This window comes from Macaca thibetana, chromosome 3 (assembly GCF_024542745.1).
Source record: "Macaca thibetana thibetana isolate TM-01 chromosome 3, ASM2454274v1, whole genome shotgun sequence".
In the NCBI taxonomy this organism is placed as follows: domain Eukaryota; kingdom Metazoa; phylum Chordata; class Mammalia; order Primates; family Cercopithecidae; genus Macaca; species Macaca thibetana.
The window spans coordinates 71,792,643-71,817,678 of NC_065580.1; the positions used below are offsets into that span (position 1 = coordinate 71,792,643).

Sequence of the window (25,036 nt, forward strand, 5' to 3'; positions counted from 1 at the left end):
CCAGTATTTTTCATGGGACATACTCAATAAACTGAATTCAAATTGTATTATTTAAAAATTCAGTCCTTGACTAGGTGCAGTGGTTTATGCCTGTAATCCCAGCACTTTGGGAGGCCGAGGCAAGAGGATCACTTGAGGCTCAGAGTTCAAGACAAGCCTGGGCAACACAGTGAGATCCTGTCTCTCTAAAAAATTAAAAACTTAGCCAGGCATAGTGGTACATGCCTGTAGTCCTAGCTACTTGGGAAGCTGAGGTAGGAGGATCTCTTGAGCCCAGAAGTTGAAGGCTACAGTGAGCTATGATTGCACCACTGCATTCCAGTCTGGATAATAGAGTGAATCTCTATTTCTAAAAAAAATTAAAAATAAAAATTCAATTTTTAAAAGCAACTGTTTTCACATGCATACATGTTGATTCTATTAATAGATCTTAGATTTTGTGATATTTTAATACTTTATTATGAAGTTAATACATTTTAGAAAGAGACCTAAGCACACTAGATTATGAAGAAAGAACATCAGTATATAATAAGAGCTGTAACTGAAGTGAAGAGTTTGAAAGTCAGTAGAGGTGAAAAAATCTCACCCGATAGATTGAAGGTAGATACAGTGTTGTTGATGTTAAGAACAGTATGTATAAGCTGGATGCAGTGGCTTATGCCTGTAATCCCACTACTTTGAGAGGCCAACACAGGCAGATCACTTCAGGTCAGGAGTTTGAGACCAGCCTGGTCAACATGGTAAAACCCCGTCTCTACTAAAAATTTAAAAAAAAAAAAAAAAAATTAGCCAGGTGTGGTGGCGGGCACCTTTAGTCCCAACTACTTGGGAGGTTGAGGCACGAGAATCACTTGAGCCCAGGAGGCAGAGGTTGCAGTGAGCTGAGATCGTGTCATTGCACTCCAGCCTGGGCAACAGTACAAGAGTCCATCTCAAAAAAAAAAAAAAAAAAAAGTATGTATAAGGGATAGATGTGTAGAATAAGCATGTTCAGAGAATTGGAAATAAAGATCTTTTTTCCAGCACGAGTTTTTATCATAGTAATAGTTGGTTATTCCCTGAACATGATTTACTTCATGCAGTTCACTAAAATGCAGTTAGGAGATCACATTCTCTCCGAGGGTGGAAGAAAAAACTATTATGTTGCAGGCCACACTGCTGCTTTGTTTTAATGGCTTTGTGCTTTCTTTATTATAACAATGGACAATAAGAGTCATAAGAATATGTTAGTGCCTCTGAGCTAACAATAATGTTGATGCTAAAGGAAGAAAAAAGACCACTGCTTTTAACAAAAATTAGATGTTTAAATGTGAAGTGTACTTAAATGATTAGGTATTATAGCAATACCCTTTGTAAGTGGAATTGCCTCCACAGCTCGACCTTGTTAGCCCTAAATATACTAAGTTCCTACTGAAACTCCTGTCACCCACCAAATTATCTGATAATTCTTTCCACCAACAGCTTAATCAAACCATCTTCTACCAAGTGTGTTCAGAACTGGAGTAAAGTCTGACCAGTTCATTACCACTGTTTCTCTTTGCTGTGTGGAGTTAAAAACCAATGCTTTTATAGTCCAACAGTAGCTGCTGTTCTGTTGTTAATATAAACTTAAGTAGACAAGCTCTTGGAGTTCCTTGCAGCAAGACAGCTCCACTTCTGTATTGCTAGGCTCCATCAGAGGACTGCTTCTGGTGCTCAGCCCTTCCAATCCATACACAGAGCCACTTCCCAGGGGTCAGTGAGCCCAAACCTTTGTCCCCCTTCCCTCCCCAGGGGCTTATATCTAGGGGTTGGGTAACTCTTCTTTTTGAATTTCAAAATGCAAAGGGTCTGATTTCTCCCCTGCTTTGACAGTAGAGCCAACCATTTACCCCTCCACCCTTCTGAAAGTGTCGGCACGTAAACAAAGCTTTGATTAGATGGGCCACTTTCAGTGATTCTAAAATGATTTTCTGGCATCTCTTTGAGTAAAGTAAATGTAGGGCTTCTCAATGCACTTAGAGTTAGAAAAGAAAACAAAACCAACTTGATTGCTGACATTCTTGCAGGAAAAAAATTTTTAATTATGCATCTGGAACTCTGTAGCCCCTAACTCTCCATGGAGGGGAGAGGGAAGTTTATAAAATGTGAAATTTAGAATCTTTAAAAACCATGACATTCCTTAAGATTGTGGATCTCAAATTACAGTAAAATAACTTGAGTTTAAGAAAATGAAGAGTATAAGTTTGATTAGGGATGGAGGGTGAGAGGAGCTTGCCAGATGGGCCATATCATAATGGGCTTTATATTCTTGGCAAAAGCAGCTGGATTTTATCTTATAGTCAGTGGGGAGCAAATTAAAAGATTTTAAGCAATGTGTATTCCAAAAAGATCACTGTGGGATGGGTGGCTGGCAGGGGATTGGAGGATGAAGAAAAGTTTGTTAATGGGGACAAACATAGAGTTAGATAGAAGACAATATTTCTTATATTTCAAAATAACTAGAAGGGAGGACTTGAAATGATACCAACACATAGAAATGATAATTACTCAAGGTGATGGGTACTTCAGATGTCCTGACTTATGACACATTCTATGCATGTTACAGTCACATCTACCTCATAAATATGTAAAATATTTTGGGTCAATAAAAGAAAAACACATGGAGAGATTTTTTTAAAAATCACCGTGCAAGCAGTGTAGTTGGAGGTGGGCCCTTGAAGGAACTGGGGAGATAAGTTGATTTTCTATGCTTTAGTTGTCTAGGCAAGAGGTATGAAGGACCCTACCTTAAAGCATAAGAACTGGGAATGGAGAGGAACCAGATATGATAGAGAAAGAGGGTGTAATAAATGAGATGCTTAGTTTTAGACGTGTCACATTGAATTAATTTTAAGTTTATCCAGAATACTCATGGATAAAAAAGATGTTGATATTTTTTGCTTTTTACTATGGTAAAGAGTTTCTGATAATTATATTTGCGTCTGGCCTGTTCTGTAAATTATCGTCTAAAGTAACTGTTCTTTCTGTAATTTTCTTTGATACAATTGTTATTTTAAATGGAGTAATATGTTGCATTAAAAAAAAAAAAAAAAAAAAAACCTTTTTTGTGTATGTTGTTTTTGGTCCCAGTTTATTTGGGCACAAGTTTATGTAGAAATTGCCCTTAAACCAGGTTTCATGAATAGGTCTTTTGGAATAGAGTTCCTTATCTTGTAATTAGGCTACTCAAAATGAAGAAGTTTAAAAATGTTGCCACAGACACTGATCGGAAAATAAATATTTTATTAAAATTGAGAGCCTGCAAAGAAAAGTCTGGAGGGTTTTTTTCCCCCAGAAGTTGTACAATAAATCATTTATTTTTGTGTTTGTGCTTAATATCCCAAAGTTGTGGGAGTTAGTGAAGCCTACGAGGATGCGGCCAATTGTCTCTGGTTATTAACTAACTCCAAGCCTTGTGCCAACTGTAAGTCTCCAATACAGAAGAATGAAGGCTGCAATCACATGCAGTGTGCTAAGGTAAGAAGTTAAAGAGGATTTTTCATGCTTTGCATTTGGAATCTTAATTTAGTTTGTCAATCCAAAGGATAAATTATTTGAGGGGGCCTGGTACAGTGGCTCTTGCCTATAATCCCAGTACTTCAAGAGGTTGAGGCAGGAGGATCACTTGAGGCCAGGGGATCAAGACCAGCCTGAGCAAAGTAACAAAACCCCAAAAACGCCATCTCTTTAGAAACAAAAACAAAAACAAAAGGTAAGGGTAAAAATCTGTGGTATTCAACCAGAAGATCAGAAATTCATGAATCCTTCCTTGCTAGTCACCTTCCCCAGTGAGAGTCTTGAGAGAGTTTGTGTGTGTGTGTGTGTGTGTGTGTGTGTGTGTGTGTGTGTGTGTGTGTGTTATCCAATGATTAACAAAGTGCTGCCTTATATAGATCTCTTGTGAAGCTGGTTTTGGAGCATACGGCTTAGACTCAAGGCCCAAACTAGGCCCAAATCCAGTCCATATACTGTCTCCATACAGTCGGCCCTCTGTATCGATGAGTTTCATATTGTTGGGTTCTGCATTCATGGATTCAGTCTACCATGGATCAAAAATACTTAGGGAAAAAAATTGCATCTGTATCGAACATGTACAGATTTTTTTTCTTGTAATTATTCCCTAAACAATGCAATATAACAACTATTTACATAGCATATACATTGTAAGATATTATAAGTAATCTAGAGATTATTGAAAGTATACTAGAGGATGTGCATAGGTTAGTATGCAAATAATACATCATTTTATATTGGGAACTTGATTATTCTCAGATTTTGGTGTTTGCAGGAGGTCCTGGAACCAATCCTCTGTGGATACCAGGGAACACCTGTATATAGATGTCTGTATAATACAAGAACCCAAAGCAATGGCCAGACTTTAGGACTGCTAAAAAAACAAGCAATAAAATAAGTAACTCTTTATTATATTGAAAATGAAAATGCCAACAAAGATTCACTTGGCTGAAAAATACTTAATATAAATGATTAATGTTAGAGGTCAAAAGGCTGGATAGAATAACTACCCTCTTTAATTACTTGTACAGGAAGAAACAGCAGTGTGTTTAAAACAACTCTGCTGGTATATTATTAATAACATTTTATTATTAATAACCTACCTACATTTATGAACATTTTTTTGGTTTAAAATTATAATGATATTCTGATTTATTTTGCTTTACCATTGGAAATGTCATCTATGTATAAAATGATTATTTAAAGTTATTGAGAGGAAAATGTATTTTTTTTTCCTAATTTAGGACATGAAGGAAATTTAAATGGTTAAGATTCCAGTAAAATATAATAATATCTTCTAGGTATTACTTGATTTTTAACTTTGAAGCTTAATGATTGTTACTATACTTGGAAAAGAATGGCAGGTACAAAATAATTTTTGTAAGTCTGTGTTACTGTAAAATTAACATAAATGAACTGGCTTATTGAGGCAGTAATAATGATTCTCTAAGAGGCAGGAAGAAAAACCTAGGGCAGTGTTGTGAGCAGAATATTCAAAAGTGTTATTTATTGTTCAGCTGAGGATCCAGCCAAAATTATTTCATCTATTTGCGATCTTATCTCCAAAGAGAATGTTAGACCAATATCCCTGATGAACATCAGTGCAAAAATCCTCAATAAAATACTGGCAAACCAAATCCAGCCTCACATCAAAAAACTTATGCAGCAAGATCAAGTTGGCTTCATCCCTGGGATGCAAGGCTGGTTCAACATATGCAAATCAATAAACGTAAACCATCACATAAACAGAACCAAAGACAAAAACCACATGATTATCTCAATAGATGCAGAAAAGGACTTTGACAAAATTCAACAGCCCTTCATGCTAAAAACTCAATAAACTAGGTATTGATGGAATGTATCTCAAAATCATAAGAGCTGTTTATGACAAACCCATAGCCAGTATCATACTGAGTAGGCAAAAACTGGAAGCATTCCCTTTGAAAACTGGCACAAGACAGGGATGCCCTCTCTCACCACTCCTATTCAACATAGTGTTGGAAGTTCTGGCCAGAGCAATCAGGCAAGAGAAAGAAAGAAAGGGGATTCAATTAGGAAAAGAGGAAGTCACATTGTCCCTGTTTGCAGATGACATGATTGTATATTTAGAAAACCCCATCTTTTCAGCCCAATATCTCCTTAAGCTGATAAGCAACTGCAGCAAAGTCTCAGGATACAAAATCAATGTGTAAAAATCACAGGCATTCCTATACACCAATAACAGACAGAGAGCCAAATCATTAGTGAACCCCCATTCACAATTGCTTCAAAGACAGTAAAATACCTAGGAATCCAACTTACAAGGGATGGGAAGGACCTCTTCAAGGAGAACTACAAACCTCTGCTCAACCACATAAAAGAGTACACAAACAAATGGAAGAACATTCCATGCTCATGGATAGGAAGAATGAATATTGTGAAAATGTCCATACTGCCCAGGGTAATTTATAAATTCAGTGCTTCAAAGAGAGTAAAATACCTAGGAATCCAACTTACAAGGGATGGGAAGGACCTCTTCAAGGAGAACTACAAACCTCTGCTCAACCACATAAAAGAGTACACAAACAAATGGAAGAACATTCCATGCTCATGGATAGGAAGAATGAATATTGTGAAAATGTCCATACTGCCCAGGGTAATTTATAAATTCAGTGCCATTCCCATCAGGCTACCACTGACTTTCTTCACAGAACTGGAAAAAACTACTTGAAAGTTCATATGGAACCAAAAAAGAGCCCACATTGCCAAGAAATCCTGAGCAAAAAGAACAAAGCTGGAGGCATCACACTACCTGACTTCAAACTATACTACAAGGCTACAGTAACCAAAACAGCATGGTACTGGTGCCAAAACAGAGATATAGACCAATGGAACAGAACAGAGGCCTCAGAAATAACAGCACACATCTACAACCATCTGATCTTTGACAAAACTGACAAAAATAAGAAATGGGGAAAGGACTCCTTGTTTAATAAATGGTGCGGAGAAAGCTGGCTAGCAGTATGTAGAAAGCTGAAACTGGATCCCTTCCTTACACCTTATACAAAAATTAATTCAAGATGGATTAAAGACTTAAATGTTAGACCTAAAACCATAAAACCCTGAAAGAAAACCTAGGCAGTACCATTCAGGACATAGGCATGGGCCCAAGGACTTCATGACTAAAACACCAAAAGCAATGGCAACAAAAGCCAAAATAGTCAAATGGGATCAAATTAAACTAAAGAGCTTCTGCACAGCAAAAGAAACTACCATCAGAGTGAACAGGCAACCCTCAGAATGGGAGAAAATTTTTGCAATCTACCCATCTGACAAGGGACTAATATCTAGAATCTACAAAGAACTTAAACAAATTTACAAGAAAAAAGCAACCCCATAAAAAGTGGGCAGAGGATATGAACAGACACTTCTCAAAAGACATTTATGCAGCCAACAGACACATGAAAAAAATGCTCATCATCACTGGTCATCAGAGAAATGCAAATAACATCTCACACCAGTTAGAATGGCGATCATTAAAAAGTCAGGAAACAACAGGTGCTGGAGACAATGCGGAAAAATAGAAACACTTTTACACTGTTGGTGGGAGCGTAAACTAGTTCAACCATTGTGGAAGAGACAGTGTGGCAATTCTCAAGGATCTAGAACTAGAAATACCATTTGACCCAGTGATCCCATTACTGGGTATATACCCAAAGGATTATAAATCATACTATTATAAAGACACATGCACTTGTATGTTGATTGCGGCACACTATTCACAATAGCAAATACTTGGAGCCAACCCAAATGCCCATCAATGATAGACTGGATTAAGAAAATGTGGCAGATATACACCATGGAATACTATGCAGCCATAAAAAAGGATGAGTCCATGTCCTCTGTAGCCACATGGATGAAGCTGGAAACCATCATTCTGAGCAAACTATCACAAGGACAGAAAACCAAACACTGCGTGTTCTCACTCATAGGTGGGAACTGAACAATGAGAACACTTGGACATAGGGTGGGGAACATCACATACCGGGTCCTGTTGTGGGGTAGAAGGATGGGGGAAGGATAGCATTAGGAGAAATACCTAATGTAAATGACGAGTTAATGGGTGCAGCAAACCAACACAGCACATGTATACACATGTGACAAACCTGCACGTTGTGCACATGTACCCTAGAACTTAATGTATAATAAAATAAAATAAAAAATAAACAAACCATAAAGAGTACCTGAAGACAACAGAATGGGAAGATCTTTTTAACTGACTCAAAATCCATAAGCATAAAAAAGGATGTGTTTTCATACTGAATGCTCATATTTTTGGCACTGTCTGATAATTATGGTAATTCAGTGAAATTTACATTAAAATGGGAAACCGTTTTTATATCAGCTGTTCCACTTAGAGGTCTTTTAAGCGTAGTTCTGGTTTCAAAACCAATTTGTCAGTATTGCCAGAAGTTTTTCAAATAGACTGGTGGAGCTTTATATACCAGTGTCAGATTAGAATGCACTTAAAAATGAAACACTTGCATCTGATATTATTTGGAAAGAATATCTTATTGATATTTTTAATGATTCCTTGTGATTACTTCATAATATTATGCTTTACATTTTAATATATTCCTATAAACAATAATTTTAAACTACCCCACATCTTTCCATAATGCAGATAATGTCTCTAGAGGAAACAGGAGAAAGAGGGCATGTCTTTGAGAAGATTTGTTCCTGGTCACACAAGCACAGTTATTTAATCTTTACAGATTGGTTGGCTATAAAGCAGAAAATAATTTGCATATTAATGTGGGGAGATGTTTTCATCTGTGTTTTCTTTTGAAGTGCAAGTATGACTTTTGCTGGATTTGCCTTGAAGAGTGGAAAAAACATAGTTCCTCCACTGGAGGTTATTACAGATGTACTCGCTATGAAGTCATTCAGCATGTGGAGGAGCAATCCAAGGAAATGACTGTGGAGGTAAAGAGAACCAATTAAGCCAAGACATCTCTCTAAACCGCTCATTGCTACTGGAGTTATTTTGCATTTCTTTGTCCATTTTCATCTTAATAAGGTATTAAATTGAATATACTTTATAGTAGCCTTTAATTTCAACAAAATAGCTCTGTAAACTTAAGAGCTTTTTCCCTTTTACATTTTCCTTCTTTTAATTTTGGTGAAGATACGTATGAAAAGTGATATATCCCAGCCTACCTCTGTAAATACTTAAAAACAATTTTAACATTAATATCAACAATACAATATTACATTATACTGTAGAGCAAGTGTCTTAGTCTGCTCAGCTGCCATAGAAAATACTACAGACTGGGTGGCTTAACAGAAATTTATTTCTCACGGTTCTAGAGGTTGTGAAGTCCAAGGTCAAGGTGCTGGCCAATTTGGTTCTTGATGAGGGTGCTCTTCTTGGTTTGCAGGCAGCCACCCTCTCACTATTTCCTCAGGTGGCCAGAAAAGACAGAGAGACCTCTGGTGCCCCTTCCTCTTCTTATAAGGGTACCAGCCCTATCAGAATAGGGCCCACCCTGATGACCTTATTTAACCTTTATCACCTTCTTACAGGTCCTGTCTTCAAATACAGTCACATTGGGGGTAGGGCTTCAAAATATGAATTTTAAAGGGAATACCATTAGTCCATAGCAAAAAGCCATATAATAAAACATTGAAGGCCGAGCACAGTGTTTCATGCTTTTCATCCCAGCACTTTTGGGAGGCCGAGGTGGGCGGATCATTTGAGGTCAGGAGTTCAAGACCAGCCTGGCCAACATGGTAAAACCCCATCTGTACTAAAAATACAAAAATTACCCAGGCATGGTGGTGGGCTCCTGTAATCCCAGCTACTCAGGAGGCTGAGACGGGAAAATCACTTGAACCCAGGAGGCAAGGTTTGTGTGAGCTGAGATTGCACCACTGCACTCCAGCCTGGGTGACACAGCGAGACTCCATCTCAAAAAAAAAAAAAAAAAGAAAATATTGTTTTCTGTCAAGAAAATAATTCACAAATCTGAATGCACTATACCTATCACTAATAAAAGTTTTAAATGATTCCCCCAAAAAACTATTTTAGTAGCCACTAGTTTTTATAAAAGTCATTTGTGGACTTTTGTTTTCTAGGCTGAGAAAAAACACAAACGATTTCAGGAACTTGACAGATTTATGCACTATTATACAAGATTTAAAAACCACGAGCATAGTTATCAGGTATGTCCCAAATAATTTCAAATGAGCTGACCTATACTGTTGTGAATAAATAAAGAGAATGGTTTACATGCTTTATTTCTATTCTTTTAGCTAGAACAACGCCTTCTTAAAACAGCCAAAGAAAAGATGGAACAATTGAGCAGAGCTCTCAAAGAAAGTAAGTTATAAGTTGTATGTGTGATAATTAATATAAAATATCTTTCCATGCTTGTTGCTTCACTATTAGGTTAGGCCCTGAAAGGAATACATTATGTCCATTAGCTCATTCTGGTACTGTTTTGAGTTCTTTGAAGCCCTGAATGCAGCTTAGCAGATGAGGTCTCTGTGATTGGATTTTCTACCCAGCACCTAGCCGCTTCCTCTTGATGCAGTTATGAGATAAAAACACTTCATGATTTTGCTTACTCTGTGTCACTGCTGATGCTCTACAATGTTGGGAAAAGTGGATGGGTCCTAAAGGACATCACTGACTTAGAGGAGCAAGATACACGTGCTACCCAATTGTCAAGTAACTGAATACCCAAAAATTATTGAGAAAATTTAGCACAGTGCCTAAGGATGTGGAAGTCAGTAACAGTTTGCAGAGAAATCATTTCACTGGTAAATAATGAACATTGGGGTCAAAAAGCAAAGCCATGAGGTGGAGCTAACGTGTGGGTCCTAAATTATAAGTTTTATAAGAATATTCCAAAATATGAATTGAGTATTGATAGCATCATTAGAATATAATAACCCACAATGAAATGCACAGGGTGCAGGTTCTGTTATTTTTGTTTTAAAAAGTCACCTTTTAAAAATAATAGCTTACATATGAAAAGTACATTTTAAGGTGAAAAATGTGATGTTATACTTGGGTTGCTCCAGTTTATCAAAATAATGAATATTAAAATCCTTTCCATTAGGATAATTCCCTAGTCAAGACAATACCATAAGTTAAATGGAGTGGGGAAGAATATGTCAATAGCAGTATAGCCTGCTTGTTAATTATTAGTTCTTAGACTTCATTAAAGATATAACTGTATTAGGCAATATCAAACTCTTGAAGTATTTTCCACAGTATAAATTGAGAGGAAAAAAATCCTCACAAGTCATACAGCTCTTCAGCAGGGATTTTTGTCTGGTCACTAATGCATCCCTAGTGCTTCCAGCTGTGCCTGACACTTAACAACATTCAATATTTGTAGATGTGAATTATTGCTTCTATTCAGCATTCTGGAAGTTCCAGGCAGCATAACAAATTAGGGGAAAAAAACAAGAAGGTACAGCAATTGAAAGGGAAGAAGCAAAACTTCACACATTTCTCACATACGTCAGAAATCTCAGGGTAGTCTGTATGTCAGTTTGTGTACACACACTGAATTTCTTTCTACAGGCATCCAAAATAATATGATTTTCTAAAGTATTTGCAAACTTAGATTCTCGTACTTAATTTCTGGTTTTTATTTTTTGTTTTTTTTTCAGTTAAGTGAAAACCTGGACTATGTTATAATGATATTCTTAGAACAAAAAGTCTCAGATGTTAAGGCAATTTCGTCTTCCATCTTCCTCATTCTTCCTCCCCTTCTTTCTTTCTCTGGATTTTTTTATTAACTAGGATTAGTTGTCTAGTTGTTTGCCAGAATGTTGTATCTTTTTCCTTACAGTATTGATTTTACATAATTAGGCTTTTTTTATAAGCAACTTAGAAAAGGCATTTGTTCTCATTGTTACACAGGGAAATTCTGCCAGGGATAATCTGAAAAAGTAAAGCCTAGAACCTTTTGGTTGACCTAAAGCTAGATTTGCTTACCAATGGAGTGAGACCAGAATCCAAGATGAGTATGTGCATTCCTTTATGAATACCATCAGTGCTCCTGGGCTGCTGGGGCATATACTTCTTTTATAAACACATACATGTCACACATGAGTATTTTATGTGGTTTTTTAGTTTGGTTCAAATAAGTATTTTCAGACAGTTACTTAAAAGTTTTTGTCCTAATGATCCTTCTTTTTTCTTTTTTCAGAAAAATGATTGTTTAATTAATATTACAAATGGCATATTTGCAAAAACAAATTCACTGTGCCTCAATTACTTTTTAGCTGAAGGAGGCTGTCCAGATACCACTTTCATTGAAGATGCAGTTCATGTGCTCTTAAAAACTCGGCGCATTCTCAAGTGTTCTTATCCATATGGATTTTTCTTGGAACCTAAAAGCACAAAGAAAGAAATTTTCGAACTAATGCAAGTAAGATATTTTTTAATTACATTTAAATAGCAGCAGTTATTACGAAATACAGAGTTTTTTCTTTTTCAAACCACTTACTTTATTTCATGTGGACATGATCAGTAAAATAATTTTCTTTTCATTTTTTAAATAGTTTTTAAATAAAGGAAAAGTTACCACTAATAAATTGAAATTTTCTTTGTTTAAATTTGTCACTCTGCAGGTCTGAATGAGTTATGAGTGATGCAAACATTTCCTATAGCATTTTTGTCTTTGTTTTAAACTGGTTGATGTTTGAAATCAGGCATATTTCTGATTATGTAATTAAGAATTTTATCATCAAAGATGAAACAACCCATATTACCTGCAAGATGAGAAAGTTGCTATTTACCAGTTTATTTTTTAAATACAACTGAAAAAGTTACAGTATTTAAAAAACAAAAACACCTAAGCCAGTTAGCATCACTATAGCTAAATAACTTCATTGTACATTTCTTTTCTTTTGAAGCCACTAAACTTTCTCCTGTTACAGTTTTCATGTCACCCTTTGAACTGTCCTTTGCTAATTTATATCCTACATTTCCATCAAGGATCAGTACTCATTTTCTCCATACAGCCTTCCAGACTTGACCCCGATCACTGTCGTCTTGCCTTAATTCAAATTCCTTCAGCACTTTTATATAGTCTGCACTATGGCATCATGCATTTGCTTGTATGGTGCATTGAAATGTATTAGTTTTTTTCACATAGACAGATTATAAATTCCTTGTAAACAGCTGCTATACTCACTGCTTCTTTGTAGTCTATACCAATTTCATTTCTATAAATGCCTATCAAATAAGTGCTTTTTTAAAATTTCACATGATTTTATATATAATCCTTCTTTCTCTTTCATAATCTAGAAAACATGTACAAAATAGAAAATACATTACATAGGAAGTTATTTCAAAATTTGAACTAATTTCTTACTTCAAAAGAGTTAGATTTAACTGAGAAACCACATAGACTCTGGATTTGCTATTGATTAACCTATGAAGCCTATGATCTTTTTTTTTTCTCTGCTTACTATAGACAGACCTAGAAATGGTCACTGAAGACCTTGCCCAGAAAGTCAATAGGCCTTACCTTCGCACACCCCGCCACAAGATCATCAAAGCAGCATGCCTTGTACAGCAGAAGAGGCAAGAATTCCTGGCATCTGTGGCTCGGGGAGTAGCTCCTGCAGACTCACCAGAAGCTCCAAGGCGCAGGTAAGAAGGATGTACACTGGAAATCATCCTGGCTCCAGCCACAAATGCCAGCAGTTTTATGTTTTATCCAACTAGGGTTCATATTCTTGGAAATTATTTACACCTAAAATATGGATAGCTCATAAAAGTATGTTAACTTTTTTTGGTGATTTTTTTTTTTTCCTCCATGCTATTTCTGTTTTTCTTGTTATTTTTTGTTTATCATTGTGTAGCTCCTTAGACTAAATTAACCTAGGTTAATTTCACATTTCAGGTGAACTCATAATTAAAAGTATTCTAATGTATCATTTCAAATATGTAATATATGTAGTGATTTGATAGTTATAAACATCTCATGATGTAGAATTTGGAAACTTTGCCAGCTTGTTATGGTCATATTTGTATTTTTGTATTAAGAAGTTGTGAAGGAAAGAGAAATTTGATATTTGTAGTTATTCAAGTGATAAACTCATCCACTAAAGATCACTTGAGTTGTGGTTGTTTTATTTTACATACTCATACTACTTCTGTAAATTGAAGCATACTTTCCTATTTACAATAATTATAAGCATTAAACATTCCTTTGGCACTATTTTACATAAATTCCTTTGATCCTATTTTTATGTAATATTTATGAGTAAATATTTACTTGTAAAATAAAAATAGAAGCGGTTATAAAATACTTTGTTATAACATGGTAATTTTTATTTTTTGATCATTTTTACAGAAACATAAAAACTTAGAATTTGAAAGAAATAATGAAATTATCATTTTAATTCTGTTTTAATAGTTGATCTACTTTGGTTAAGCAAGTTCCAACAGAGGAATTTAAAGTAATGTTCAAAGGGCAAGGATCTGATTGTATATACTTTGTAGTACTGATATTAAATCAAATGGTATGTCTAATTTCTTTGTAGCTTTGCTGGTGGAACATGGGATTGGGAATATTTAGGATTTGCATCACCAGAGGTAATTGTTTTATGGGGTTTTTGTTTTTGTATTTTTTCTTACTGCAATTGTGCTTGCATTTGCATCCTTATCTATTCTAAATCCTACTGAGATTATCAGCAGTGCTCTCTTTATTTTGTAACAAAAATCCTTGACAGAGCCTACATTTAGCTATTTATGTGGTATTGGTATATCATCACATTGTTAAATGCATTACTCTTTTATTGTTTTCAATTACTGAGTAGTCAGAATTAAGGCAAATTTACAATATACATTTTTGGAAAATATCTTCTAATTTGTTAATAGAGAGTTTATTAGAAATGCATTTCTAGTCATAATATTGTTTTAGTCTGAAACTATTAAAAATATAAAAGAACGATCCATTTTTAAGGTTAATGCAACAACCTGAGGGAATTGATTTATAATCAGTTGCTAAAGTGGAAAACTTGACATTAATAATGTGTATGCATAAAGAAATGCTTTGCTTAGTTGCTTTCTGCTTATCTTCAAGACTTTCACACTCTTCTTATTTTTTTGTTGTCATTATTAATATACCGTTTTAAAATACAGAAGGTCTAAATTACACTACAGATAGCAGTTGTGGCAAATAAAAATAAGATAGAGTGAAACTCTTAATCACATAACTGTTTTCTGAGATTTAAATTGCCACTGTCACTGTTGAGTCTGATTTTAAAATGGTTTTAGCAATTCTCTCTACTTCTCTCTTTCCATCTTTGCTCTTTATTAACCAGTATTTGATGCCTATAATATGATAACCCTTCAACTTAATTTTTGGAAGGGTACAGAACAAATGAGGAGAACTTGGTTTGTAATGTATAACCTATTTGTTACCTGCAATTGAAAGACAATGAAATTGATTATTATCCAGGCATGACTGTGGCTTGTTTAAATCAGATACTTGCTCTTTTCAGCTGCTGAAGATACTTGCAATCACCTGTGGTTTTTGTATTGGTAGATACATCCAAGAAAATATTGACTTGAAAAAAATTGTGCTTAGAGCCCTGATCTGGACATTTTAAATTCACTTAAATTATTTTAAAAATTGTGATATATTAATGAAATTTTCATTTTAAAACTAATTATGAACCTTTATCTGATCCTGCATTTATTATTTCTATGTTTTAATACATTTACAGCTTCGGGGATATTGTGGAAAACTTCCACATAAAAGGAAGAATAAGCAAACTGAAATTATAAAAGAAAAAAAATACTAATGATTTCCGTATTTTAAGGTAGAAACACTATTTAGCAAAAATAAATAAAACCTTCATCAGTGTATTCACAAGCATGTATGTGTATCATCTTGCAGCTTCTGGCTCTGACAGAAACTTAAGGAATCATGAAATATTTGTCCTTGAATATTGAGGGCCTACTAATATGACTATTACTTTATTTTTTATGAATTGATAATTTTTTAGAAATTATTTACTTTTAGTTTTCTTTAGTCTTTGACACATTGAAACACTAGGCTTTTACATAAACCTTATTGCAGATATAAAGAATTACTACACATTGTTAGACTTTCAAATTCTGCATATGTATGACTATCGAGTAACTGCCAGAGTTATATTTTTGAAAAATAGCTCTCTGCCTTAATAGTGAGGGAAAAAACAAGGTTACCAACTTCAGTAGACTTAGATTGAATTTATATTTTTTTCAGTGAAGTTAATTTCATTGTACTCTTTTCAATTTAACTTGAGTCTGGCAAGCATAAAGGTTTGTTTTATGCTACTTTAAAGGCAGTGGAGCTCAGTGGAAATAGCATAAAGTCTGAGGAACACCTGAATTCAAGTTCTAAGTGTAACTTATTAGATCCTAGGCTATGTTCTTTCTTAATTTCTCATCTTTACAATGTGGATGGTGATACCCCATGGAAGTTCTAGGATTAAAGCATCTCATTAAGCCACTGACAAAATTGTTGCAATTATTACTTAAAACAGCTCCTTACAGCCTCTCCCTCTGTAAATCTTAGAACATTTTAGTCTTCTCTGTATCCTTAACATTCTCAAACCATTTGGAGTATACTGACTAAACCCTTTTAATATACATTCTTGAAGATCTTAGGAATCCTTGGAAATTTTCAGATAAATTTTATGAGAACAATATATTTAAGCCTGTTGCATCATGAGAGAATGCCATCTGAGAGTTTTCTGTCAGACGATTAGATATACAAGTTTCTTTTGCAGTTGCTTTTAAACAGTTTCATTTTCTTAAATTGGAAATATGTATAGTCTATGGTCAGTAATAGTTTAATGCATAACTTTGTACCATTATCAAGTTTACAAAGTCAGCAAATTATCCCTAATATAAACCTTGAATTGAGATAAAATTTTCATACCATCTTTGTCTAAGAAATGTAGCTGCCGTTCCTCACGGTCTGTTGAGCCTTGATGACACTTAATAAGTCATCAGTTTGAGATCATGGGCCTGTAGGAAAAGAGGAAATGATGCCCCACCTCAGCAAGGCATTTTAAAGAACCTGTATAAACCTTCAGGGCACTTGGAGTATCTTTCATTTATTAGTTTCTAACCTAACAGGATGCCTCCCACTTCTTAGGAGTCCAACTACTTATATAAATGAAGAAGTTTAAATAAAGTCACCAGAGTAGTATGATGTGAAAGTTTTATTTGTGATACAAAATTTGTCTTCACCTACTCCTAGTACTTTCACAATATAAGCATATTGAATATTCTAGGGTAACCAGGATAATCATAAAGTTGAGTATCTTAGTGTTTATCATGGAAAAACACCATAATGATTGTCTAAATTAGCCTTTTTATGTTGGTATCATGTACCCTGGCCTCCTCTCTTCTCTTCCTTTCTCTTTTTTTCTCTTCCCTTCTGTCACATTTATACCCAGGTAATAGCAGATGGTCCCAGGTTGTACCCTCTGGTGATAACAAACTCACTTTAAACATTGTCACAAATGTAAAATAGACTGAGGACATCTGCCTAAGTCTGTGTTCATCCCATATGCTAAATAGAAAACGTTTCCCCTACCTGTGTTGTAAATAGCACCACATATTGACTTATATAGAAAAGAAGCTAAATAAGCATCTTATTTTAAAGCTAACCTAACATTTGTCTTTTAATCTAGTTATTCGATTTGTGAATATGGTATGTAGCAGTCCCAAAGAATAGAAAATCCAACAATCTGGCAACTACTTAATAGCGTGTGTTCTTTTTCACTGTTGTTCCTTTTTTTCTTTTTCTGTTACATGTATCCCAGTCACTTTTTTGTTTTGTTTTGTTTTTGTTTTTGTTTTTGTTTTTGTTTGTGATGGAGTCTTGCTCCTGTTGCCCAGGCTGGAGTGCAGTGGCACAATCTTGGCTCACTGCAATCTCCACCTCCTGGGTTCAAGTGATACTCCTGCCTCAGCCTCCCGAGTAGCTGGGATTACAGGTGCCCACCCCCATGCCCAGCTAATTTTTTGTATTTTTAGTAGAGATGGGGTTTCACCATGTTGGCCAGGCTGGTCTCAAACTCCTGACATCAGGTAATCTGCCTGCTTTGGCCTCCCACAGCACTAGGATTATAGGCGTGAGCCACCGCACCTGCCCCCAGTCACTTTTTTAAAACCACTTTCGTGTCCAGGTGCAATGGCTCACACCTGTAATCCCAGCTACCTAGGAGGCCGAGTAGTAGGGATTGCTTGAGGCCAGGACTTCAAGACCAGCCTAAGCAACATAGCAAGCTCCTGACTCTAAAAATAAAAAAATAAAAAACCTCCCTTCAAGGAAAGCCTTACTTAAATGAGTAATATGATTGTAGTGTTAATTAGATAACAAGATTCTTGAAATCATCAGGCATATGAAATAGGGGTGTTCTAATGTAGCATTGGGGCTTGCAAGTATTCCTAATTTAGGCAATTGTAATGACTGTTGAAAACTTTCTTTTTCCATTTTACCTTTTGTGTTTCCTTGGCATGGCAAAACCTGATGTTTCAGCCAAGTGATTTTATAAGATGTGTATAAAATCACAAACTTTTTCCCCTGGAAAAAAGTGTGTAGTTTATTTTATTTGCATTTTAAAAATTGCATGCTCTCTTGTATTTTATAACCTTTGGTTTATGCAGGAATATGCTGAATTTCAGTATCGGAGGAGGCACAGACAGCGTCGTCGAGGAGACGTTCACAGTCTACTCAGTAATCCTCCAGACCCTGATGAGCCAAGTGAAAGCACTTTAGGTAAGTCCTTGGGTTGAGTATGGTTTAATCCCATAGTTCTCTTGAATTTATCTTTCAAACTGGCTGATATAAATGTTTGTGAACGAGTTTGTCATTTAGATATGCAGTAAATATGCAGATGCTTCTGTTGTGACAAGACACAGAAAATCAGAGGAGTTAGGAGCATGGTCTGTGGAGTCAGGCAAACTTGGCTTCATGACCCCATCTCTGCTGCATATTAGCTGTGTAACTTAAGTCACAGCCTCTCTAAGGTTGTTTCCACATTCTAAAGACACAATAATAATAGTGCCACCTTATAGGCTCATTGTGAGTGTTAAATTAGATAATGCTTCTAAAACATTTAAGCACCTAGTGAAGCACTCAGTTAATTGTCGTATTGATTGATACTGTTTTTGTGTTCATGGAATATTTGTCTCCTAGCCTTAGTTGTCCTGTAGACATTATTTAAGAGAGAATTTCTGGCATTAGAGATAAATTATTTTAATTATTCAACTTTTAAATGTTAAATTAATAAGTGAAAATCTTCTGACTATAATGTCAGGATCAATGGGACTAAAGATTTGCTGTTGAGACTATTGTAAATCCCGAATTATTTAATTTTAAGAAATCTAAAAATGAAAAACCTTTACTAGTTATTGCTTAACAAAAAAAGAGAAATGGATAGTAGCACTTGCATTTATGAAAAGAACCATATAGACTGCAAGCAAAAATGTAAAAGTCAGCCAGGCACGGTGGCTCATGCCCGTCATCCCAGCACTTTGGGAGGCCAAGGTGTGCACATCACAAGGTCAGGAGATGGAGACCATCCTGACCAACATGATGAAACCCCATCTCTACTAAAAATACAAAAATTAGCCAGGCATGGTGGCGCACGTCTGTAGTCCCAACCACTCAGGAGGCTAAGGCAGGAGAATCGCTTGAACCCAGGAGGCAGAGGTTGCAGTGAGCCAAGATTGCGCCACTGCACTCCAGCTAGGTCGTCGACAAAGCAAGACTCCATCTCAAAAAGAAAAAAAAGGTAAAAAATCATGGATTTGAAGTGATAGTATCATATATATTATTGCTCATTAAGACAAATATGGATGAGAAATCCCAGAAAGATTAAGTGAACATGTCAACACAAGTTTTCCCCAGCACTGAAAGAGAAATTGCCAATCTAAACAACCAGGTGTATGAAAAAAATAAATGAGTCTTACTTGTCACTAAATTGTCTTTGGTACCAATTGCTTTGAAACAGATATTCCAGAAGGCGGCAGCAGCAGCCGCAGGCCTGGCACATCCGTGGTAAGTTCTGCATCTATGAGTGTGCTGCACAGCTCTTCCCTGCGTGACTACACCCCTGCCAGTCGCTCTGAAAACCAGGACTCTCTTCAGGTAGCCTTTCTGAGCAGCCTCATTGCCTATGCTTTTACTGTTTGTCTGTTGAGTGTGGTTTCCTGTTGTTACTTTCATCACTTTCCTGTTTCTTCTTTCCATTCTAAAATCTTTATTTTAAAGATGTGCTGCAGGAAAAGATTTTCCTATATTTTAGATTCATTTTAAGGTATTTTTTTTCCTTTAGCATGGGCATGGAGAAAAATATAAGATTTTAGTAGATAAAATAATTTTTCTGTATAAATAAAATTAATAATCCGTTGGTAAAGGAAGAGTGGTAAACCTGATTGAGTTAAATTAGTTTTTCTTTAGTCAAATTTTAAAGTAGTTTTGCTTTCTATTGCTTCAGGCTCTGAGTTCCTTGGATGAAGATGATCCCAATATACTTCTTGCAATACAGTTATCACTGCAAGAGTCTGGACTGACCCTCGATGAAGAAACTAGAGACTTCCTCAGTAATGAAGCATCCTTAGGTGCAATAGGCACTTCTTTACCTTCCAGGCTGGACTCTGTCCCCAGAAATACAGATAGCCCTCGGGCTGCATTGAGCAGCTCTGAGCTTTTGGAACTTGGTGACAGCCTCACGAGACTAGGAGCAGAGAGTGACCCATTTTCAACTGACACCCTGAGTTCACACCCTCTCAGTGAGGCAAGAAGTGATTTCTGTCCCTCAGCTAGTGACCCTGACTCAGCTGGCCAGGACCCCAACATCAATGACAATCTTCTTGGCAACATCATGGCTTGGTTTCATGACATGAACCCTCAGAGTATTGCCCTGATTCCTCCAGCAACTACAGAAATCAGTGCAGATTCCCAGCTCCCCTGTATCAAAGATGGGTCAGAAGGTGTGAAGGATGTGGAACTGGTGCTGCCAGAAGATTCAGTGTTTGAAGATGCCAGTGTCAGTGAAGATAGAGGAACCCAGATAGAAGAAAATCCTTCGGAAGAAAATATTCTGGCTGAGGAAGCAGTGTCTCAAGCTGGTGACAGTGGTAATGAGGCGGCCAACAGAGGAGATGGTTCAGATGTTTCAAGTCAAACACCTCAAACCTCAAGTGACTGGCTTGAACAAGTACATTTAGTGTGAACTGCACACATCTGGGCTCTAAGTGAATTACAGTTACAGATGGTATGCTAGGTGGAGTATACTTGATAGAGACTTTGATTCACTTAATTCCAACTCAGTGATAAACCACTGACATTAGGGTTGAATCCAAAGGAGTTCCCTTGAATGGTAGCTTCATTTTTTATTTTAACCTTACAGGGAATTTCCTTTGTATTTAATTGAATAGCTTTTCCCCTTTTTGCTGACAAAAAGAAGAGCAAGAGAAAGAGAAACAAAAATGAAATAAGTTGTATTCCACACTCTTCAAGAAAATGCAGTCCTCTATTTAGCCTAGACTTGACAATACTTTATTGAACATTTAAACTAAAGGCTTACTGCCTAATCTTTGGGTGGCTTTCCTTTAAAAAAAAAAAAAAAGTTTTCTTCATTCTAGAAATTTATTTTGGATAGATCCGATAACATATATGTCTTCAATCTCTTTGTGCTCTTCCGTAACTTACTTCCTTTTTGTCTGAGCAATGTGAATTGAAGTCTCTTTAGTACCACATCTACCACAAGTGTGATTAGTTTTAATTTCACATGAATCAAAGATTTCCTTTCATGTCTATTTACAGTCCAACTGTGCCAAACTCTGACTTGTGCGCTGACTAACAAGGCATTTAGGTGTGCAGCATCCTAGAGTGCTCCAGGGCAGTGTCAGCGTTCTCGGGAGTAAAAGGTGCCACTTGGTAGCAATGATATTCCAGAATTAAATGGGTTTTTGTTGCCATGGAGACTGCATTTATATAAATGTAGCCTGTAGCTTAAGTTAACTAAACCTAATGCTGCTGTTAAAAACAGTTTATTTTAATATTAAAATACAGTTGATTAGCAACAGCGGTGCTGTATTTTAAGAGACACTTTATTGGAAGTGCAATCATAGTTATTTGTTTTCACAATTTTACAGTGCATTCTAATTACTGATGGGTGCAATTACTTTTAATGGTGTTTTATAAAATAGAAAAAAAGTGGAGTTTTCATGAGTTATAGTAAATCCCACGATTATTAAGAAATTCAATAAAACATCCTGCGCAACATGTTACCGTGCCTTTGCCTAACCTAAATGGATAGTTGCCAGTTAAATAAGTGAGTAATTCAAATTTCAATGTCTCTTCTGAAGTAACTATGCTATGAATTGCAAAGACCTCCATAAAACCACCCATGGCCTTGCTTTTACACTAAATATAACAACTAAATGTTCCATCAGTTTGTTTGCCTAATTAGCAAATGCTGACATGTGTTTGTTCTATTGCGCAATACTCATTTGCTGTGTGATTACTGTTTAGTGTTGAAAAAAATCAACTTCCTAGTTATCGGTGTCTTACTGTGAAGAAAATACTGGTCTTAGTTGTAATTAAGATACAATGGTACAGTGTGTAATTAAAACTAGAGTAAACTGTTGGAATGGCTGTTTTACTTAAATATTATCAAAACTAGCATAACATAAGCAAAATAGATAAGTACAACCCTCCAATTTAGTGTTTTGCCAGATTGTTACCAGAAATCTACAGATACCAAACTTTCAGTTCTGAGTTTGTACAGGCAAATCCTGGGCTGGGTAAAAAGTTATATTAGTATTGTTATCCACAAGAGATGTGATTATGGTTTTTGATCACTTTTTTTTCTAAACTCTGATTTTGAAATATCCTTGTACTTAAAATTCATATTGCTAGGACACTATATTAGAATATTTAATATTCCCCAGATCCTCTTAGGATAAACTAGTGGAAATCCTCTTATGCCATGGATATCAAAGGTCCACATTAGTTTTTATTTCTCCAGTGATCAGAAACATTGATATCAATCCCTCTTAAAGTTAGTGGGGGGAAATATTAACTTTATCTACAGTGTATTACTGTATATTAAACTGAAATAGTCCATTAAAGGATTTTTTTACAAATTTATTTTGGATTAAAAATATCAACACCAATAAGTTTTTAGACCAAGTTGTAATTTTTCCAATATAGAGTCTTTGCATCACATTGAGGCATCTTGCACAACTGCAGTTAAGGTGAGAAAGAATGCTCTGTGTGAAGATAGTGTACACAATGGGTTCTGGTTTCCTTGCTCCTTGTGCAGTATCCTTTATTTCTGTGCTGTTCTCTCCTGAGCATGAAAAATGATCATTATCCAATTTGTATTTCCTTGGTACATATTTTAAAAACAACACAGTCATTGACTTTACAATTCAGTAATGAAGTTTGGCAAAGCCTATTTTGTAAACAAGTTAATTTTATAATGTAAAAAAAAAAAGTTAATCTAACCTTGACTTGTTATTTGCACTTTCATAGTCTATACTTGATACATTCCCACTTTATATACAGTAGGATTCTACAAACGTGTAGATGTTTGGCCAAATGAATGCTGTTAATAATATGTAAAATTCTTTGATTAAACATTTATTACTTAAACTACTTCCATCTTGTCTCATTACATTGTAGACTTTGTTTTAACCAAGTCAGAAAGCTGATTTTCTTCAGATTAAATCCCTCCAATGTGATGGGATCAATTTGGTTCTTACATGTAATTGATTAGTGCCTAATATTTTTACACTAGCCACTTACTGAGCATTTTGTATCCCAGTTATAAATACAAAAACACTGCATGACAATGTGTTAAAACATTATGACTTCAGTGCTCATTTTATTGACATCACTATAGCTTTCAGGAGAAAAATGTTATTTTTTCTTGAACTCTAATAGAAATACATAGAAAAATAACTTTAAGATATGTTTTGTGAAATTGCTTAGGAAAGAAAAACGTTTTATGCCATATGAATAAAAATGCCTGCTTCTCTTTCTGTGTCCCTTATGAGTTACCAAAACAACCCATGACATTTGACCTTGCCCCAGCTGGTGCTTCATGGAGTCTGCCGGTGATAATCGTTTAAAGTGGTGTCATTTTGTTTATGCCTTTCATTGTGTAGGTCTGAAGCTTAACTACTAATGTTCATAGGCTGAATTATTCCTTAATTGTTGTTCATCACAGCTACTAATCTCATTTTTTATCTCCTCTGAGTCCTCAAATATTTATCATTTACATGTTATTAATTAAAATCTGGAATTTATTAAAGTTTGATCATAATTTAAAAGCAGTGATAGTATATCTCTGAAGAGTAAAACCTTGGAAGCTAACTATTAAGTGATAATACAAACTTCGGGGGTGTTTTAAGTCTGAAATAACTCCAAAGGAAAAAATTTTTCATGCACTCAACTCTTGGACTGAGTAGTAGTTTTGTTTTGTTTATTGTTTTTTTTCTCTTTCCTTTTTTTTAATTTTCTTCTGAGACAGATTCTTACTCTGTCGCCCAGGCTGGAGTGCAGTGTTGTGATCATAGCTCACTGCAGCCTCAACCTCCCAGGCTCAGGTGATTTTCCTACCTCAGGTGAGTTCCTACGGGACTACAGGCACATGCCACCACGCCCGGCTGATTTTTGTATTTTTTGTAGAGACGGGGCTTTGCCATCTTGCCCAGGCTAGTCTTGAACTCCTGGGCTTCAGAAATCCGCCTGCCTGGGCCTCCGAAAGTGCTGGGATTACAGGTGAGAGCCACTGTGCCTGGCCCAGAAGTTGTTTCATCTCAACATTGTGCTACAGGCATAATTACTGGGTCTTCTCCTTGGCAACATTATATTGTCTTGTCAGTTGTTACAACCTTCTCACCAGAATGAAAGATTTCTTTCTAGAAAGAAGTGGCTCTTTCTAGACTATATTATGTGATAGTCCTTACATTAGGAACTGGCAGTAGACTTAGTTCTTAAAGACGAATCAGAAAAGTTTCCTTTGGACCTCAGTTCCACTTAGGTAGCCGACAGACTGAGTGGTGGCCAAACTTTTGAAGGAATTATTCTTCTGCACGCTTTGAAACTGCAATTTGACAATATTCTTGATCAAACTATCTTCATTTCTTAGCCAGCTGTCTCATTAAGTATTTATTGCATAAGTGCCTAGCCTGTGTGAGCCATCAGTGTACAACAGGTTGAGAGACAAATACATGAGAGTGAACAAAGCCAAAGCACAAAAAGGATAATTGTTTGAGGATACAGTCAGGCCTCTTATCTTACTAGGTGTGCCAAGACTGCAAGGCCCTGTTGACAATTTTGCCTGAGCCATCTCAGGACTTACGTAACTAGTAACTTGTGGTCAAGGAGCAGGCTTAACTGCTTAAGAAGTGGATTCCTCACACTCAGTGTTAGCTGAACTGCAACATGAACCCCACCGTGTGCTT

General features: G+C 35.9%; 1 protein-coding gene across 9 annotated transcripts in view; it reads left to right on the plus strand.

Moving 5' to 3' along the window:
• ANKIB1 (ankyrin repeat and IBR domain containing 1) overlaps positions 1-23,222 on the plus strand; it is a 154,859-nt gene extending 131,637 nt beyond the window's left edge. For 8 of the 9 annotated variants that reach the window (XM_050782840.1, XM_050782835.1, XM_050782834.1 and 5 more), the window contains 10 exons: positions 3,368-3,498; positions 8,365-8,499; positions 9,652-9,738; positions 9,829-9,895; positions 11,818-11,963; positions 13,014-13,192; positions 14,089-14,140; positions 18,218-18,329; positions 19,567-19,703; positions 20,053-23,222. In XM_050782840.1, coding sequence (XP_050638797.1) covers positions 3,368-3,498; positions 8,365-8,499; positions 9,652-9,738; positions 9,829-9,895; positions 11,818-11,963; positions 13,014-13,192; positions 14,089-14,140; positions 18,218-18,329; positions 19,567-19,703; positions 20,053-20,790 — 1,784 coding nt within the window. In that variant the 3' untranslated portion in view covers positions 20,791-23,222. The remainder of the gene's footprint in view (positions 1-3,367; positions 3,499-8,364; positions 8,500-9,651; positions 9,739-9,828; positions 9,896-11,817; positions 11,964-13,013; positions 13,193-14,088; positions 14,141-18,217; positions 18,330-19,566; positions 19,704-20,052) is intronic. The other variant, XM_050782839.1, reaches the window with a different exon arrangement.
• The last annotated feature ends 1,814 nt before the right edge of the window (positions 23,223-25,036 follow it).